At 45.8% G+C, this 20013-nt stretch overlaps 1 protein-coding gene across 1 annotated transcript in view; it reads left to right on the top strand.

Annotated features, from left to right (window-relative positions):
* The window catches only part of PLB1 (phospholipase B1), a 189032-nt gene that overhangs the window by 56117 nt on the left and 112902 nt on the right, over positions 1-20013 (top strand). Inside the window, exons 4-5 of the mRNA XM_060309527.1 lie at positions 3001-3538; positions 9310-9498. Coding sequence (XP_060165510.1) covers positions 9441-9498 — 58 coding nt within the window. The 5' untranslated portion in view covers positions 3001-3538; positions 9310-9440. The remainder of the gene's footprint in view (positions 1-3000; positions 3539-9309; positions 9499-20013) is intronic.

The following is a 20013-nucleotide window of genomic DNA, read 5'->3' as shown; positions in this document are numbered from 1 at the left end:
GTGAGGCTGGTTCAAACAGCCAGCTTACAGGAATGAGGCCTGTGTTCCACTCTGTGGTCCTCCTCCTCTCGACAAAATAACACTCGAGCACACAGGACAGAGCAAAGGGACGCAGCTCTAAAGGGGACCCCTAGCCAAATATAAACACCCAGTATTCGACAAGTGAGTAAAACAGCCAAGGAACCTAAAGGAGAGCGGAGTTGAGGTCCTGCGTAAACGGACTTGTTGATATGGACGATGGTCCACGGGCAGTGAGGCTCGAGGACACCACACCTGGACAAGAGTCACGGTCCACAGTGACAGGCAGGTCAGGCTGGAGCTGAGTCATGGCACCAAGATTGCAGTCAGAAAAATCAAACAAAACCCAAGAGAAAATTAGTCAAGGCTGTTTCTTTATAAACTTGCAGCCACAGGGAACCGTCTGCAGTCACTTTCGTTTCCACAGGGGTTCAAAGGTGTCTGAAAGGAGAATAAGTTTCATAGGGGAAGAAAGAGGAAATGCTGGCAGTCTCCGATTGGCAAGCATTTTCTTCGGGGGGATCTTGGAAACGGGAGACTCTGATAGACCTTCAAATCTATTTGCCAGTCCTTGATTGGCTCACTATCCATCAGTTATAAGACTGGGAAATTTTCAGATTTTCCTGGGGTTTTATTAGGAGGATTATTTTGAGAGATTTCTCAAGCATAGGAGGACACCTGGGCCAGACAGAGACCAAGCAGGGCTCCCTTCCTTTGTGTGGTGATGTATTGTTCTTGGTCCCAAGAGTGCAATTCTTGGGACACAGTTTCCTCCTGTGTGCAAAGCTGCAATGGGACTTTGCAGAGACTGTGCAGGCGGTTCCAATAGGCCCATGTTTGGATGGCTGACAAAATTAAGTAAGTGATGTAACGCAGCTACAGAGAGGGCAGGAGCAGTTAATCTGCCATGAGGTAGCACTGGCTTCTGTTCACCAGGGGCTCCGGAGGGTGACTGGAGCCAGGCTGGGTATTTTCATCAATGTAGCAGTTGTTGAGCATCTGCTGACGTCAGGCCCTGTGCTAAGTACTAAGGACACAGCAGAGAACCATTTGGCCCTTGCCCTACTGGAGTTTGCAATCAGAAAGACAGGATAGACCTTGAACAAGCAATTCCAAGTGTGTTGAATATTGGAGGAGAAGCAAGGCCAGGGAACCATGAGACAGGGCCTGACACTCGCTGGGCCAGAGAAAGCATTTTAGGAAGAAATATTTATGCTGAGCCTGGAAGGAGAACTAGTGAGGCCAAGGGGTGGGAAGGGGATTGGTGTGGCCTGAGAGTTCCAGGCAGAGGGAACAGCATGTGTTAAGGCTCTGAGGTGGCAAAAAGGATGACACGTTCAAGGAAGTGAAAGGAGCCCAGCAAGCCTGGGGTCCGAGCAAAAGGGTAGAGGAGGGCTTAAGGCTAGAGGGAGGTGGGGGACATGCAGGGCCTTAGACAGCATGCCAAGATGGTTAGACTTCATCCAAAGGGCAGTGGGAAGCTGTCAAAGGCTTTTATACGAGGGTGTGACATCAGATTTGCACTTTGAAAAGATCCTTCAGGCTGCTGTGTGAAAAAAAAAAACCAAACAAGATTGGAACAAGCAAGAGGGGACATGGAGCAGATATTACAGCCATTCAGGGGAGCAGAGGTGGTGACATGGGCCCGGGGTGGGGCGGTGGAGACAGAGAACGATGAGTGAGCTCACGAGGTGATTGAGGGTCTAGAATTGATGGGACTCAGCAATGAATGATCTGTTGGGGCTGAGGAGATGAAGCTTCCAAGAATCATTCTTGGGTCTGTCTACAACCACTGCTGCCACTTCCTGTAGGAGTGCAAATGAGTGCAGGAAGAGCATACGGCCCGTTCTTAACCCCTTGAGTTTGAAGTCCTATGAAGCATCAAAGTAGAGATGCTGAGTCAATGAATCAATAAGTTTATGGGGTTTGAAGGTTGAAAGACAGGGCTGGCTGGAAATGGAAAGGTAGGAGTCAGTGATGCACAGATTTTAAATGAAGCCGTGGGTGTGTGTGTGTGTGGTTGGGGGCTGAGATCACCTTGGGAGACAGAGAGAGAAAGAGGAAGGTCCAGGCCAGAGTGTTGAGGAGCTCCAGAAGCAGAGGGGGAGCTGGCAAAGGAGACTGAAAAGGAAGAACTGGAGAGAAGAAAGCAGGAAACTACAGACATGCAGGCCCAGGACAGCACTTTCTGAGAAGAAGGGTAGCAGTCAGCCGTTAAATGCTGCTGAGATGTCAGGTAGGACGAGGTCTGAGGGCCTCACCGTCCACTGGATTGAACAAATTGCTGATCTTAGAGTACGTCTGCTAGAGTGACAGGAGCAGAAGCCACGGTGGAGGGCAGGGGAGATGAGCGAGGGGAAAGGGTTTTAAAAGGTCACCCCCTCGGGGATGGGCGAGGGGTTGTGGTGGCCAGCCTGCAGGGGCTGGTCCAGGAATCCAGGCGAGAGATGCTACAGGTCAAGATCCTGGAGCCTCGCTCTGCTTAAGAAAACCTGGATCTCAATGTCTGCAGAGAGGAACAATTGGAAACTTGGCTCCAGGTGGCTCCCAGAGCAAAGATGAAAGGGAGTGGGGTGTAGGAGGAGGCGTCCGGGGTTTCCATGGAGACCACCCTGAGCTTCCGGCCGCTCTCTGGAGAGCCTGGGATTAAGGCCTACAGCCCTGGGTGTTCCTGGTCACATGTGTTTGGCCCCTAAGAGGCCTACGAGGGTCAATCAAGGAACAAACAGAAATGAACAAAAGTAAGGAAGTATTGTGTCTTGGGCTGAGGACTGGCCTTTGGGGCAGAAAAAACAGTATTAAAAATCTGGTCTCACCACCTGCTCTCCGTGTGATCTTGGGCAAGCTTCTAAACATTTCTGTGGTTTCTTAGAGACTGTCTTCAGAGATGTTACAGTATGAAAATGTACGTGGATTAGAATGGAGAAAATTGGGAATTTGAAAATTCCTTTTCCTCAGGTTTTCTCTTCTGGGTTCTAACAGGTTATCACCCTGCAGTTATAAAGAAGGTCCTTCCAGAATCAGGGAGAGAAGAAAGGAGTACAGGCTGGCCTGCCTCAGCCAGCAGTGCCCCGAAGAGAGGCACACAGGCGCTCCCTGGGACACAGAGCCTGAGGTGACAGAGCTCCGCGGGGCTGTGCCTAATCTAGACCTGGCTGCGCTGATGACTGGAGCCCAGCGCAGATCTGCCTGCCCAGCCCCGCCTGGCCCAGCAGGCCCATCTGCATCGGCGCCCTGGGACGGAAGGCCGGCCCCCTCCCACTCCCAGCCCCCTTGCACGGCCCTCTCCCCAGGTGATGCCCATCACAGGTAAACAGGGAGCCGGCCAAGCAGGCACACTTGTGCATCGTCGTCATTACTAAGGCTATCAACACCGCGTGCAGCGTGTGTGAGGGTGGCTGACAGCCCAGCTCCGCAGCAAGCTGGTGACGCCAGGCCACAGCCGTCTCCTGCCCCACAGCCCAAGGCCCAGAGGCCCCAGCCTGGATCAGCAGTGCGGATGGAGAGACGTCGACAGCCGGTAAGCTGCCCCGATTTGGTGGTAGAGAGGCGCTCTTCCGTCTCCGGATCCGTGGTCCGGGAGAAGCCCTCCTAGCAGGTGGTCCACTCTGAACACAGGCCAGGGAAGCATGTGGGGTCAGGCCACGAGGGGCTGCAGGAACCAGGATCCTCCCGGCATGGTCCTAAGCACGCGAGGTTCCCAGGAAAGGCCAGGAGACTGTGGTTATTCCCTTTGGATTTGAGGAACAGATCGTAACTCTCAAAGGATGCAAAAGAAATGGAATAACGGAAATCTTAGCCACATGGCACGGTTCCCTCAGGAGCACCCCCCTCAGTGGGCAGAGGACTCTCTCACCACTTCTCTCCCCAGGGCACTCCCCCGGCCCTGCCCCGGGGATCTCAGCTCTGGAAGATCCAGGGAAGAGCTTCTCCTGTGTTCCAGTGCCTACTGGCCATGCTGGCCGACCTGTCTCCATGGGAACCCTCTTCCCAGAATGGAGGTGCGGGCCCTGGTTTTTATGTTGGTATCTGCTAGTGCAGGGTCTGTGTCGAGTGTCTCTGACTTGAACCTGACCACTCCTGGGCTGTGGTAGAGAGGGCAAGCACTCTGGGTTCTACCCTGAGTAGCTGAGCAATTGGGCAAGTTACTAATCCTCTCTGGGTTTTCATTTCTTATCAGTAAAACTGGCCTAAAAATTCCATTGCTGCAAGTGGTCGGGGTGATTCAGCCCTACATGATGAATGGGGAAAGAGCCCTGGACTTGAATCAGGGAATCCAAGACCCTTAGTCACAGACTGGCCCTCCGGCTTTCTCTGCCTCGGTCTCCCCCTCTGTGCAATGGGGGTGGAGGGGACTGACTAGATAGCCGCTAAGGTTCAGGTGCTCTCTGACCAGTTCTGACCTAATCCCTGCTGCTTTCCTGCCTCTGGGTGGGATCCTCCCGAGGAGGGGAAAGGAGGTCACAGCCGGGCGTCCACCAACTGGAATGGAGCAGAGCATCCCTGTTTGGTTCTCTGGTCCTCCTGAGATGGCCTCCACAGGTTAGTGGGTACCCGGAGCCCAGGCCGTGAGGCGGTCAGGCTGGGTGGCCCGCTCAGACTCAGCGCCCAGGAGGGAATGGTCGTACTGCCAGACTCTCCTGCCCAGCTGGGTGCATGAGCCAGAGGCTGCCCTCCACCAACGCACAATCAGACTCCTTCCCGGGTTTCCCTCCGGAAGGGTGTTTAAGACCATTTCATCAGGCTCATCTCTCAGTCACGCCTGGGAGAAACTCACAGCTGTGGAGGTAGAAGACGTGGGTCAGAACCTCCTCTCTACAACTTACTGGTTGGGTGACCTTAGTCAAGGCTTTTAAGCCTCATGAATGTAGCTGATATTAAATGAGATAATTCATTTATGAGTTTGATTAGAGCATGCCTGGCACCTAGTAGGTGCTCAGCAAATGCTGTTCAAGTCTTCACCTGGGTGTAGGTGCACTAAGGTGTACAGATGGGGAAATGCATTGACGACACCCCCAAGCCCTGCTCGGGGCGGGGGAGGGTGGGAAGGGGCTTGGGGGCTGTCTGGCTGATCATCTCAGGCTGCAGATCACCCCATCTGCTCAGACTCTGTTGTGCAAATACCACCATCTTCCGTGTGCTGGGAGGCATAAAGGTTGGGAAGCACTGGGGGGTCTGGGGGGCTCAGAGTCTGGAGATGGTGGATGAGAGAGGGGAGAGAGGGACCAACAAGCAGAACAGCGTGTGATTTGGAGGATGTCAGGGCTTATGCCGTCAGGGCCACATGCTCCCCATCTGTAAATGGTGGCCAGTTGGTGACGGTGCCCTTCTCTGCACAAAGGTTTGTGCGAGAGAGAGGTACCCTATATGCTTGAAGTAGGCAGCTCGTCTCACCCCTTCCCCAACGGCTGTTGTCCAGTTCTTCACACTGCACGTGAGAACATGGAATTCATGCCATCAGTCTCACAGGCCGGGAAACCAAGATGCAAGGAAGAGGAAAAGCCTGCGGGTGGTAACGGGCACCATGGCTGTTCTGGAACTGTAGCCCACACATCCTGGTGCTCAATGACTGGGCCTCTCCAGGCGCCAGAATCTGGCCCTTTCCCCATCTACTCCCTGACCTCGGAGGGAAACTCCAGCATTTTACCCAGGGTTCCTGTGGGTTTCCTCTCTGGAGAGGCTGCCAGGTCAGTCTGACTTTGTCAGCATCCGTGGCCTGTTCTGGCATCAAGCCACGTCCCAGGGACCTTTGGCTCATCCAGAACAGCAGAGATGAAGCCCTCTTCATCCCTCAGTGCTGGGCAGGCCTGGCTCAACTGGAATCCATCATTAAACTTGATGCCCAACTCCCAGCCTAGGCCAATTAATTCAGAAGGTCCGAGGGTAAAGCCCCGGCACAGGTATTTTTCTTGAAAGCTCTCCAGGTGATTCCAATGTGCAAGCCAGGCTTGAGAACCAAGGAGCTGGGAGAATAATCGTGTGACCTTGGGGAAGACCATGGGCTGTGAGCTTCAATGTTGCTTGTCCATTATTTTTTCCCATCGTGCTTCATGGTATTAGAGCATTGTGCCTGTCTCTTTCTCCTCAGTGTTCTGTCCTAAAACATGATGTGTATCCCTTTCATCTTTTCTGTTCTGTCCTGTTGAGCTGATCTTTTTATAGTAGGCTTGGTCTCTTTCCTTTTTATTCTGACTTTCATTCATTTATTTATTCATCCAACATTGAATGAATGCCTGCTATGACAGGCAATGTGCCAGCCGTGGGGGACATAGCAAAGAACAAGGAGGACAGGTCTCATGGAGTGTATGTTCTACTGGGATTTGCCCTGTCCTTTTTTTTTTATTACTAATGCTGTGATATTTGAAAATTGTATTTTTTCTAGACATGCATTGCTGGTCCCTTCTTCATTTTGTCTCTTACTTGTTCATTCCTTAATTAAACTCTTCTTATCATTAGTATATTGATTATAAGAAAATCCGCTGCCCCAGGGAAGCTAAATCTGCTCAGTTACTTGCACTGGACAGTGTTTTGCCCGTGTGTGTGTGTGTGTGTGTGTGTGTGTGTGTGTGTGTGTGTGTGTGTACATCCAGGCTTGTGTTTTGTATCCACAGGAACACTGGCATCTAGGTAACATTCAGGTTTGGAGACGCCTAATCCAAGCCTCTTTTCCCTTCTGTGGCTGGGAAGGGCTTGGAGAACACAGGCTTGGTTAAACCAGTTGTCTCTGCCTTTGGAGAAGAGTTAACCAATGAATGAAGATTTGTTGAGGGCCTCGTATGTGCAGGACACCGAGCTAGGTGCTCTGTGGGGAGGGGTGCCAGGGGTGCCAAGACGACAGGAAGAGAAAGGCCCAACTTCTCCCTCAGGAGGCCTACCAGGATCCTGCGACTTAGTTCCATGCAGGAATGAGTGACACGAGGCCGTCATGGTGAGGGCCAGTAGGTGCTTCAGAAAAGCTGAAACTGGGGCAGACAATTCTCAGGGCATGAGTGGCATCCGTGCAGATTATTCTGAAATTGACACCCCTGGTTCCGCCCCTGCCACAGTTCTGGTGTGTACCCTTCCTCTTCTAGCCATGGGTCTTTTGTAAGATAGGCACCAGTGGGTACTTGTCCTAAATGACAGGCACACATTCTACCACATTGGCAGAGCTCACCCAGGAGCCAGGGATGAGGTTTTCCTTTGTTGAAAGAAGAGAACAATTTTATTTACTACGGCTCACAACCATTAAAAAGAATCACAGGCACCTTGTGGTTTCTTGGACAACAGCACACTCGCAGCTTTTTTAGTCACTAAGATGCCTTCTGACCAAGGCATGGACTGCCATCCCTAAAAGATTTGAATTCATGGGCCTGTGCCTTTCGCGAAAGGAACACCTGCTGATTGTTGCTAAAATCTGAAGTGAAGCATCTTACCTTCTCTAGGACATGTCCTCGTAGGACATTTTAGTGGCAAAAATCAGAGAAGCTTATAAGCTTTTGGAGTTTGCCTCTGGCTTTTGACAAGTCCTTTGTCCATTGTTTTCACAGCTGCTAATAGATCACATAGGTCATCAGTGCTAATTAAGCTAACACCTAACGAGCACACCACAGAGGATGACAAGAATGCCCCCAAAAATGTTATTCCCCCACTGCCTCACAGTTGATGAGAATTCCTTGATGAGCTGACAGGACTCAAAGATTTTTTTATCTAAGAGAGAATTCAGTCTGTACTATATAAAAATGCTTCACACAGGTTAAGTATGTGTTTAAGTCATTTCTCAATTTTTCTAAATGGAAAAGAGGTGAGAAGTTGGTATGTGTGCCAGTCCAGCTGGGCCATAATGGTCATGGAGAGAAGCAGTAAGAGACGGAAAGGAGACACAGACTGCAGAGCTAGGCTCTTTCTGCCCATTTCCCATCACGCTTCCCACCCCACCTCCAACTGGCTTAAGCATGAGTGGGGGCCTATGAACACCCATTCAGTCCAAGTAGGTTCAGGGATGCTCCTCGAAGCTGTTGGTGGCCTGGAGCTGAGTGGACTCCTGACATCCTTGTAGCAGGACAGCAGCTTTGGGTCTCTCATTGAGCTTTGTGGGAAGTCTGGTGAAGATAACAAGCGTCAGATGCTCAGAAGCATCTAGTCCAAATGGCCCCTGCACACACGCCTTGGGTTTACTTCTTCCTTCTCTGCCTTGTGTGCCGCCCTCTGCCAGGCTCCAGGACCAGCCGGTGGTCAGCTGGTCAAGTTGTATCAGTGCGTCCACACTCTCGGTGTGACCTGAGACCTCCGTGCAGCCCGAGCCTTAGGCACAGCTAAACCAGTGGTCACCCACGAGCCACATTTTTCTGAGCAGGTGAAAAAGGAAAACGACATCTTAATATCTGGAAGCCAGAAACAAGGGGCCGCCCACTTAGTCTTCACTTTATACTTAAGAGAACCCAACTGTGATTTTAAACATTTGAGAAAAGTGTCAGCAGATCAAGACCTGAGGTTGGGTGATAGAAACCGACTCCAGACTCCTAGCTAGATCTCAGAAGTCAGGCTCTCAGCCTTGCTGCCATAAGGGTCACCAAAATGCAAGGATGATTTAAATATATTTGTTCTATTAACTAACGGCCATTGTTCCTTGATACTTGTGGGGAAAAAATTCAACGTTACCCCCTCAAGGCTTGTCACCCAGGCTTTAAACTCCAGCGCCATCGGCCCAGTTTGGACCCAGCCCAGCATTCTGACTTCGTTTGCCCAAAGGAAACTTCTAGTTCTATCGGATGAGTTCCATGGCTCACCTCTCTGGCTAACATCTGTCAGTTCAACATGCAGACAATAAACGTGCGGCACACACTTCAGCCCAACACTCCCAGCCACCCCGGCTCTAGGCGCAGGGCTCGGAGAAGACCTCTCTGTGCCGTGGAGGCTAGGGAACCCAGAGGCACTCCTGAGACACTGTGGGGACACATTGCCCACTAGAGAGCTCACATTCGGAGGTGGCTGGTTTACAGTTGTTACAGAGTACTTTCTCTCCTTTCATGGCTTTTAGTTCCATAGCTTACAGCGGAAAAGCTGGGGCTAACCTAAGGGATGCCCCCCGAGCTCTGACGGCTGTGGCCGACCTGGGATTCCAGCCCAGTGCCAGCAATTTCCAGTCCCCCGACGCTAGCAATTTCTGGGCACTCACCATCCTGGAAGGCCAGGCGAAGGGGGCTGTGTGGTCCTGGTCTTCTGGTGCCTTTGTCTAGAACATGCCACCCATCTTTGACCCATCTACCTTGAGAAGTCGTCTACCTAAATGTTAATATTTATCATTTACAGCTGGTCACTGCCCCTTTCAAAGGTGAAGACAGTAAAATTTATGACGGGCGTCCTATCAGACAACAGAGGAGCATAAAAGCAGAAGGAAGAGTGATAGCCCATCGGTCCGCGGACGTCTGGAGGGTTCCAGCATGGGGCTGCGGCCACGCACTTTCCTCCTGGGGCTGCTGCTGCTGCTGCTGGGGCGAGGTAAGTCTGCCTTTTGCTCAGAGGGCAACCAATGGGTCAGCCCTGCCGGTGTCCCATGTTGCTTCGGCACAGAACTTGGGAGAGGAATTTTCAGTGAGCACGAAACGCACAGGTGAGAATAAGCAGGCTGCAGTGCTGAGCTTAAGTGCCCACAGCTGTGGGGGATGGGCAGGTCTTAGGACAGGTGAGAAGCGTGGGCGGGCAACAGCCCCGTGGTGGGGAAGCAAAAAGCCGTAGGTGTAGGAGTCGTGAAGACCCGGATTCTACTGCTCTGTGCTGCGTGGCCTTGGGCAAGTCCTACCTCCCTGGACCTTGCTTCTTAACATGGAAAAGTACCACTATGACCACTAATGGTAAGCACATTTTGATCATTACGTGGGCTTTGTTCGTTTTTGCTGAAAGGGCAGAGGAAGGCAGATTTGAGGATGATGAATCCTACAGGATTGCACCGCGCTCTTTAGTACTACTGACTCCGACCGAGACGAGTGGGCCCAAGCCAGGGCTTTGGATTTCTTCTGAGCTAATGGGTAGAAGACAGTGCCTCTGTCCCTCTTCTCCCAGCCCCTGGCTCTACCTTCCTCCCTTTGTTCAGAAAGGCGGGATCTTTTAAACCGAAGAGGGCCTTAAAGATGATTTTTTTTTTTTTTTTTTTTTTGCGGTACGCGGGCCTCTCACCGTTGCGGCCTCTCCCGTTGCGGCCTCTCCCGTTGCGGAGCACAGGCTCCGGACGCGCAGGCCCAGCGGCCATGGCTCACGGGCCCAGCCGCTCCGCGGCATGTGGGATCCTCCCGGACCGGGGCACGAACCCGTGTCCCCTGCATCGGCAGGCGGACTCTCAACCACTGCGCCACCAGGCAAGTCCCTTAAAGATGATTTTTTAACTGTCTCCAAATGAGAGGCCTGGGCCCAGAGTCAGAAAGCTCTTGCCCTGGAGCCCGCAGAGGGAGAGGAGGAGGCGGGGACAGAGGCCGGGGCCTGGCTGGGGTCCAAGCGCTGCTTCGGCTACCTACCTGGGACATGTCGGTCGCCCTCTCTGAGTCGCTGGGTGGGATGCGAGGCCAGAGAGAACGATAGTGCCTGCTCTGCTTCCTGCACTGGTGACTGCATTTTCCTGATTACTCCTGAGGCTTAGGAACCTTTATGTTTATGGACCATTTGAATTCTTTCACGCAGTGACCGTTCTAGTGTGTTTCCCTTTTTTTCAACAGGTTGTCCTTTTTCCCACTGATTTCTTTTTAGTTGTTCATATGGGCTGAGCACTTGCTGTTTGTTGGTATAACCAACAAGTATCTTGTGAAGCTTGTCTTTCATTCTCTTTATGGAGACTTTAAGTGAACAAACTTCCTAATCTGGGGGGGAAGTAAAGGGAGACCAGCCAAATGAGAACAAACGGAGGCATGTATTCCAAGGTTGCTATGGTAAAAGCTGCTATCATTTGCGTTTGGCAGAGACTCCGAGGCAGGCAGGGGAGTGGGAAAGCTTGACGACGGAAAAGGGGAAGGCTTCAGGGCTGCTCTGACTGGCGGCTGTTGCCAGGGGGAAACTAGCTGCAGGTGGCTAACTAGAAACCAGGCATCTTAAATGATTCGTTTGGGAAACATACGTGGCTTTCTCTGGTTGGTCCTGAGTTGGAAGCAGGGACAAAAGTTGGGGAGCTGCAGACATGGGCCAAGTCCTGACTGTTCTAGGCTGATTCCTTGCCCGTCTACTGCAGATGTGTGGGTCACAGGTGTATTGTCATCTATGGTCTGGCCATTGTCTGTCTGTAGACTGTCTGTCCATTTCTAAAGTTTTTTTAATCTTTTCTGGTGTGTGCTCTTTGTGTCTTCTTAAAGAACTTCTCTCTGGCCTCAGGGTCATGAAGATATTATCCTATATTTCCTTCTAAAAACTTTATAAATTGCTTTTCTCACTGGGTCTTTTTAAAGACATCTGGGATTGATTTTGGTGACTACTGTAAGAGGAGAACCTAGTTTTATGTGTTTTTTCATGAAGATACCTGGTTGTCTCAGCACCATTTATTGAAAAGTCAGTTGCTTCCTCACCATTCTGAAGAGCCTCCTCTGTTCATATATAAAGGACTCATACGTGCATGCATCTGTTTTAAAACTCTGTTTTGATTTATTTGTCCCATTGTCTATCCCTGTGCCAGTAGCACATTATCTTAATTCTGTAGTTTTGTACTAAGCTTTATTATTTGTGAGAAACAAGTCTTTCTGTTTTTTCTTCTTCTTTTTTGTTTGTTTTTGTTTTTGCGGTACGCGGGCCTCTCACCGCTGTGGCCTCTCCTGCTGCGGAGCACAGGCTCCGGACGCGCAGGCTCAGCGGCCATGGCTCACGGGCCCAGCCGCTCCGCGGCACGCGGGATCCTCCCAGACCGGGGCACGAACCCGCGTCCCCTGCATTGGCAGGTGGACTCTCAATCACTGCGCCACCAGGGAAGACCTTTTCTTCTTCTTTAGAAGTGACTTGGCTTTGAACTTTCACAATTTTACTATTTGTCAATTTCTACCCCCCCAAAAAACAAACCTGTTGGGCTTTTGATAGAAATCGCTTTTAATTCTGTGAATCAAGTAGGGGAAAACAGACGTCTTTACAATATTGAGTCTTCCAAATCATGAGCTTATAATTAGACCTTTAATGCCTCTCAATGCTTTATAATTTTCTCTGAGGTCTTGCATATGTTTTGTTAAATTTATTCTTAGGTATCTAATACTTTTGGTGTATGATAAATGGAATGTTAAATTGTCATTTTGAAAATGTTATTGGTATATAGAAATAAATTTTTAATTTTGTACCCAATTAAACTCTTATAAATTTTAGTAAGTTATCTGTATATTCTTTTGAATTTTCTGTATACACAATCCTGCCAGTGATGACGGTCTCGTTGCTCTCTTTTCAGCCTGTGTGCCTTTTCTTTCTTTTGCCTTACTGTGCTGGCTGGTGCCTTCACTACAACTGTTCATAGCAGTGACGGTTGGACACACTCTTGTCTTATTCCCAAGTTCAAAAGGAAAGTGTTTAATGTTTCGTCAGTAAGTGTGGTGTTTGCTACAGGCTTTTCTGTAGACGCTCTTTATGAGACTAAGAAAGTTCTATTTTATTCCTAATTTGCTAAGTGGTTTTAAAAAAAAATCATAAGTGGGTGCTGAATAAATTTTTCTGCACTTATTGAGATGATTGTATGATTTACTCTAATCCGCTAATATGGTGAATTAAGTTAATTGACTTTTTATTATTTTGTTCATTTTTTTCAGTCATTGCTTGTTAAATTCACCAAAGACTGCACATTGCATTTACTTGTGCTGCCTCTTTAAACCCTTTTAATCTAGAGTAGTTCTTTAGCCTTTTTTTCCCCTTTCTTTCTTGTGTGTGTGTGTGTGTGTGTGTCCTTGAAAATTTGAGGCTGGCTTTTTTTGTGCCCACTGCAGTTTGGATTGGTCCAAACTGTTTCTTTGTTGCTAGAATCAGATTAAACTCTTCAGGTAGAAATACAATGCAGATCATTGTTGTGTCCTTGATGTGTAACATTCAGCGATACATGTGACGTTAGCAAATATCTTCATTGGTGATGTTAAATTTGATAATTTGGTTAAGGTGGTGTCTGCCAGCTTTCTCCCTTGTAAAGGTACCTCCCCCCATGTGATTTATAAGTTGTCTGTAGGGAGATACTGTGATACCGAGTGACTGTTCTTATACCCAATGGTTTTTAGCATCCATTGATGATTCTTGGCTGAATTATTACCATGGTAAGTGTAAGATGGTGATTTTAAAATGGCTATCATTCCTCCTACTATTGTTAGTTGGCATTCCTCCATAAAATAAAATTCTCTGCCCCACTCTTTTAAGGTTTTATCTTTCTCATATAAAATGGACATATGGATTCTTTTATTAATCAGTATATTATAACCCAGTCCTGTCATTACTCATTTTGATGCTCAAGTTATTGGCCAGTGAGAGCCACTTCAAGCTGATTCCTGTTTCCCCATCAATTTTTTAGCACTTTTTAGCTTTATGGAACAAGTTATTCCAGGCTAATCTTCTATTTTCCCTATCTCACCATGCAATTAGCAACGTCTTTAAGGTGCCAATTGATAGGGGATTTTATTTAGAAACCAAGATCGAGATGCCAGGGGTGTTCATTGCTTCTGGAGTGTCATTATGTCTAAGTTCTCTCAGTGGACAGAGCCAAGAAATATTGTTTTCTTTTTAATGAGATGAATTTATACAGATATCTCTTAATTTTAGTTAGAATTAGGCTTTTATCTCCTTCCTCTATTCCTGATTTGTATTGTCCTTATCCCACAGTGTAAGCTGAGGTTACAAAAATATTGATAAATTTATTCATTTGCTGAATCCTACAGTACATCCAACACAATATTGGAATTACTGCAACAATAACACCACCACAAACAAAGTTCGAAATCTCTTTGTGGTTCTTTTGTCCTTAGAATATGTCCCACACAGGGTATATAATCAAAATACTTTGATCAAAATCACTTGTATTAACTCTTTTTCTTTTGTTCTCTCTGTGTGGTTATGTTATGTATTTGACATATAGTTAAATTTGTCTCTGTTTCTATTCACTTATAAAGTTTCTCCCATTCTTGATTTTACTTTAGTTTTTGAATATATAAAGCATTAACATGGTTCAAAAGTTCAAAAGTGTGAAAAGATATACCCGGAGAAGTGTCATTCCCATCCCTATCCCATCCATCCCATTTCCACCTATCCCTGTCGGTAACCAATTTCATTATTGTCATATCCTTTCTATGTTTCTTTTTGCAAATATATATTCTTATATTTTCTTCCTTCTTGCACAAAGTTAATCTACTATAAACTTCTTTTTCATCTTGATTTCTTTTCACTTAATAATATATCCTGAAATTACATTATATCTGTTCAGAAATCTTTTTTATTTTTTTCCAGCTGTAGGATATTCCATTGTGTACCATATATATTCAACCAGTCTCCCAATATGCACACTAGATTGTTTCCAATATTTTGCTACTTTAAGTAATGCTGTCATGAACAATTGTGTACATATGTCTTATTCATGTTGTTGGAGGGAGAGCTTAGGGTAAGTTCCTAGAACTGGGATTTCTGGGTCAAAGGATAAAAACACATATAGTTTTGTTAGATATTACCAAATTTCCCCCCAACCATAGGGATTATACCATTTTACATTCCCATTGGCAATATATATGAAAATGCCTACTTCTCCACAGCTTGACAATAGAGTGTATTGTCAGGCCTTAGAATTTTTGCAAATGTCACATATGAGAAGTAGTATTTTAGTTTTAAATTCTCTGCTTGCAAAGGAAGTTGTCTTTTTTTTTTTTTAAAGACCATGTGGTCTCAGGTTCCAGAATGCAACGAAAAAGGGTAAGCTCCAAAAGCATCAACACTTTTCAAGTCTCATGCTTGCATCATCTTTGATAATGTCCCATTGACCAAAACAATTCATATGGCCAACTGCAGGTTTAAGGGGTAGAGAAATAGTCTTCTCCTCTTTTGGGGAGGAACAGCAATGTTATACTGCAAAGTGACATACATTCAAGGATAGGAGAGATTTGTGGCCATTTTGCAATGTACTTCACCTACCTTCATTGCACTTGTTTTCCAGGATTTCATAGCTATTTTTGCATGTTTATTTTTCTATATGAATTTTAGAAACAATTCGCCTAGCTTTAGAAAAAAAAAGGTATTGGTATTTTTATTGGAATTGCCGTAAATTTGCAAAATAGAGAGAAAGAGGCCACTGTATCTTCTAACCAAGCCAGGCCATACATTGATGTATATGAAGGCTTTTACTTTTTGCTATGTTAATTTTATACTTTCTATCTCGCTAAATTATTTCATTGTTTGAATTAGTTTTATCATTGATTCTCTAGAGTTTTCATGGTTAGTCCCACATTATCAACGAATAGAGATATTTTTCCTTTTTCTGCCTTTACTTCTTTTCTTTCCTGATTGCATTGTCTAATACTCCAATACAATGTTAAATAGCAAGGGTGATAGTGGGGATTCTCACCTTGTTCCTGATCTTAGTAGGAAACACATTTTCCCTGTTCAGTTAGATGATGGATTTTGGGAATCATACATACATACACACACATATATGTGTGTTTTCTGTGTTCCCATTAAAGAAGTATCCACAAATTTGTGTTTTCTTGAGTGTTTTCATTTTTATCAGGAATGAACATTAAAGTTTGTTGAAGGTCTTTTCGGCATCTATGGAAATAAGTGTATTATTTTTTTCCTTTTAGATTTATTATTATGTTGAATGGTTTTCTAATGTTGAATCATCCATACATTCCTGGAATAAAATCAAGTTGGTCACAGTGTACTTTGTTTTTATATACTGCTGGATTTGGTTTGCTAACATTTGCTTAGGATTTTTTTCCCTTATATGTTCATGAATGAGATTGAACTATAACTTTCCTTTCTCTCACTACTGCTGGATTTTGATACCAATGTTATACATTCTCATAAAATAAATTTGGGAGTGTTCCTATTTTTCTCTTTTCTAGAATAGTTTTTAATGGAATTTTTTTTCCTTTAATTGGTAGTAGAACTCACCAATAAGACCATTTAGGCCTGAAATATTATTTTTTGGTGGACTTTTGACTACTGACTCAATTTTTTAATGGTTATGGAATTATTCATATTTACTTCTGCTTAAGTAAGTCTTGGAAAGTTTTATGTTTCACATTTACTTACACACAATTCAGTGAGTCTGCAGTTTGGGATGACTTCAGGGATCTGGTCTCTGTTCCACATAGTGTTGTCTGGGATTGACTTGGAGAGTCTAAAATGCCATATCAGGAGACTTGGTACTGGGGTGCCTTGGTGCCCCTCCACACAGCCTTTATCTCTACATGAAAAGCCTGGGATTCCTTACCTTGAGACTCAGGGTCCAAAAAGAGCAAAATTGGAAGCCACAAGGCCTTTTAATGCATAGACTCAAGAATAATTTCTGCTGCTTCTGTTGGTAAATGCAAGTTTCAAGGCCAGCGTAGATTCAAGGGGAAGGAAATAGACTTCACTTCTTAAGGGGGGAAGAGTGGCAAAAGTCATATTGCAAAAGTGCATACAGGATGGAAGGAAATGCCATGGCCATCTTTGGAAAAATATACAGTCTATGTTGTATATGTGTTTCCTAGTTCATTCATTTTTGTGTTAATCTTACTCAACATTTGTAGTGTATCTTGAATCTGTGGCTTAATATCTTTCATCAGTTTTGAAAATTTCCCAGCTAGTATCTCTTGAAATATTGCTTTTACTCCACTATTTCTGTCTTTTCTTTCTGCAGTGCCAATTAAATGTTTGTTTGCTTTTCTCACTTTATGTGCCATGTCTCTTAGCCTGTCTTCCAATTTTACCATCTTGTTGTCTTTCTATACTGCATTCTAAGTAATTTATTATAACACATATCCTAGTTTATTCATTCTTCTTATTGTGTCTAATTTGCTGTTAAACCTGATCATAGATTTGGAAAATTGGTTTTATTTTTCATATTTAATTTACATTTAGTTCTTTACCAAATTTTCAATGTTACTTTTTAAAATAATTTTGTGTTCCTATAAATATCCTCAAGTTTGTCTTTTATTTATTTATTTTTAAAATTTATTTATTTTTTTTGGCTGCATTGGGTCTTTGTTGCTGTGCACAGGCTTTCTCTAGTTGCGGCGAGTGGGGGCTACTCTTTCATTGTGGTGCACAGGCTTCTCATTGCGGTGGCTTCTCTTGTTGCAGAGCATGGGCTCTAGGCGAGCAGGCTTCAGTAGTTGTGGCTTATGGGCTCTAGAGTGCAGGCTCAGTAGTTGTGGTGCACGGACTTAGTTGCTCTGTGGCATGTGGGATCTTCCCAGACCAGGGCTCAAACCCATGTCCCCTACATTGGCAGGCAGATTCTTAACCAGTGTGTCACCAGGGAGGCCCTAGTTTGTCTTTTATTTTTTAAAACATAGTATTTTTATAATTTTTGTCTGATAATTTCAGTCTCCAAAGTTTCTGATCTATTTCTGCTTTGTTTTTTCCTGCTAATACTTGCTCCTGGACACCGTGTTTGTTTATGTGCTTGGTTATTTTTAGTGTGTGGTGCTTTGACTCCTTGAAAAGTTATTTGTGAGATTCTTTGAGGCCTAGGATGAAGGCCTAGGATGAAGATGGCTGTCTTCAGAGACTATATGAACATCATCTTTCAGGCACTTGGGACATTACCATGAAGGATCACTTCAAACTAAATTTGTGGTATGAGGTTGCCTAGAATAGCCAAGCCCCATGCTAAGCACTGTACATATATAACATATTCCCTTTAAGTGGGATGTACTATTCTCCCCATTTTATAGATGAGAAAACTGAGACCCAGAAGTTAAATACTTGCCCAAGTTCATTCAGCTAATAAGCACAGGAGTCTGAATTTAGTCCTGAGACTGAGTCCAGAGCCAGGGCCTTTCACCATCTCCCTGCATTACAATAGAGCCCTAAGGAGGAAAGAACCAAACCAAACCAGTGCTTTTGTTTAAGCTTTAAAATGGGCTCACCAAAACCCATATTAAAACAGATTCCTGCTCTGAAAGTTTTGGTTTAGAAAACTGAAACATCATTATCTCAAAACTACAATTGGCGAAAACAAGTTGGCAAGGAAGTCCCTGTGCCTAGTAAAATACTATTGTCACTAGAATTTCATCTTCCTGGCATGGGTCAGAAGTTCCCCAGGAGACTGTCCTGCTTGTGAATGAAAACTCTTCCCTTGGTAACACACCCATGCCAGGCCTGTCTCTGCGAAGCCAAAGGTGGGAACTGGGTGAACTCATTGTGTAAGGAAAGGAATGCCTCTTTCATTATGAGAACAAGTAAAGTTAGTCAACGTTTGTTTCACAAGGGCCTGGAGTCCTTCCTGGAGGATGCCAGCCCAGCCTTCTAGAAATACTCTTTCCAAATAAGAGTAGAAAGCAATCTTGGAGAACTTCTGGTGGCCCACGTCCTTCCAGTTATTGATGAAGGGTCGGGGGGACTTGTTCAAGTCACCTATCTAGTTGGTGGCAGATGGTGGAACTCTGGTGTCAGACTCTTTCCTCTACATCAGATGCCTGAATCCCCATTCCCAGCCCCCACTTCAGCTCACACACATGCCTCCAAATTCCTGCCCTGAGTAGCGGGCACAGGTATGGGATTTTCTCTGGGGGCTCAGAAGTCCTACTTTCCTGGGATGTCATCTGCACCTTGTAGATTTTGAGGACTTTATTGTCAATCATCATTTTCATCAAGTTGCATTTTTGCTACTGTCAGTTAACTGTCTGAGCACCCTTCTAAGAACCCAAGTAGGGCTGAGCCTGCCAGGGAGATAATAAACCAAATGTACGGAACCCTCTGGGGAGAGAGAACTGATCTGCATAAAAATCACTGGAGAAGAATTAAGTACCAAAATAGGTGTAAGTAGCTGTAATAAAAGCAACAGGATTCAGAAAACTGAGAGATGAATGTGGGCTGGAGAATTTTCACGTGGGAGGTGAAACTCGATTGAGCACGCTGGAGGATGAGTGGGCTTAAGATAAAGGCAGAGGAACAGGGAGGGCATGCAAGTGGGGGAAACAACATACCTAAAGGCAAAGTCAGGGCTCAACGTGATGGGTTTGAGGAGCAGGGAGTGGGCCTATTGGGCTGAAGGGCAGGGCTGGTGATGGGGGAGGTGATGAGTTAGGTAAAGTGAGGTTCTGAAATCCTTAGATGAGAACAGTAGAGATTATTACAGTGTCTTTTTGCTTAAAGAGACTTCTAAAGTGATTTAATCCAAATCTGTTATTTTTACATTTTAAAAAACTAAACCCTATATATAAGATAGATAAACAAGTTCCTACTATATAGCACAGGGAACTATATTCAACATTCTGTAATAAACCATAATGGGAAAGAATATGAAATAGAAAATATATATGTATAACTGACTCATTTTGCTGTACACCAGAAACTAACATAATATTGTAAATCAACTATACTTCAATTAAAAAAAATTTTTTTAAACCCAAAAAAACTAAGCCTTACAGAGGTTAAGTGACCAGTTCAAGGTCATGCAGCAAGTCTAGAATTTGGATTTGCTGTATTGGGAAGGGGAAACTATTAAAGGTTCTTCAGCAGAGGAGTGGCCTAATGGAAGTGGTATTTTGGGCAGGATGAGTCTACTGGTCAGACATAAAAGGTCATGCACTGAAAGAGGCAACACACTGGTGAGCCAGAGGCTCACCTGGCTCTTAGAAAGAGCCCCAGCAGGGAGTTTGCTGGGCTCTGGGAAGGCCAAGTGCCTTCCTGAGTCCTGAGTCAGGCAGCCATTTCCTCTTGCACTCTTGCATCTCAGGGAGAAGCAGTGGTCCTCGGGCAATGCTCCCTTCTTCAGACCAGAACCTCCCAGTTGTCTCTGGGAGGAGACCTTCCCGATGGGGGAGACGTGAGGCCCCCCCACAGTTTCCTGGGATCCCCCTCCTGTTGGAGCTCACTAATCCTTGCTTCTGC

This window comes from Globicephala melas, chromosome 12 (genome assembly GCF_963455315.2).
Source record: "Globicephala melas chromosome 12, mGloMel1.2, whole genome shotgun sequence".
NCBI classification, from domain to species: Eukaryota; Metazoa; Chordata; class Mammalia; order Artiodactyla; family Delphinidae; genus Globicephala; species Globicephala melas.
This window is presented reverse-complemented; position numbering and strand designations above follow the sequence as displayed.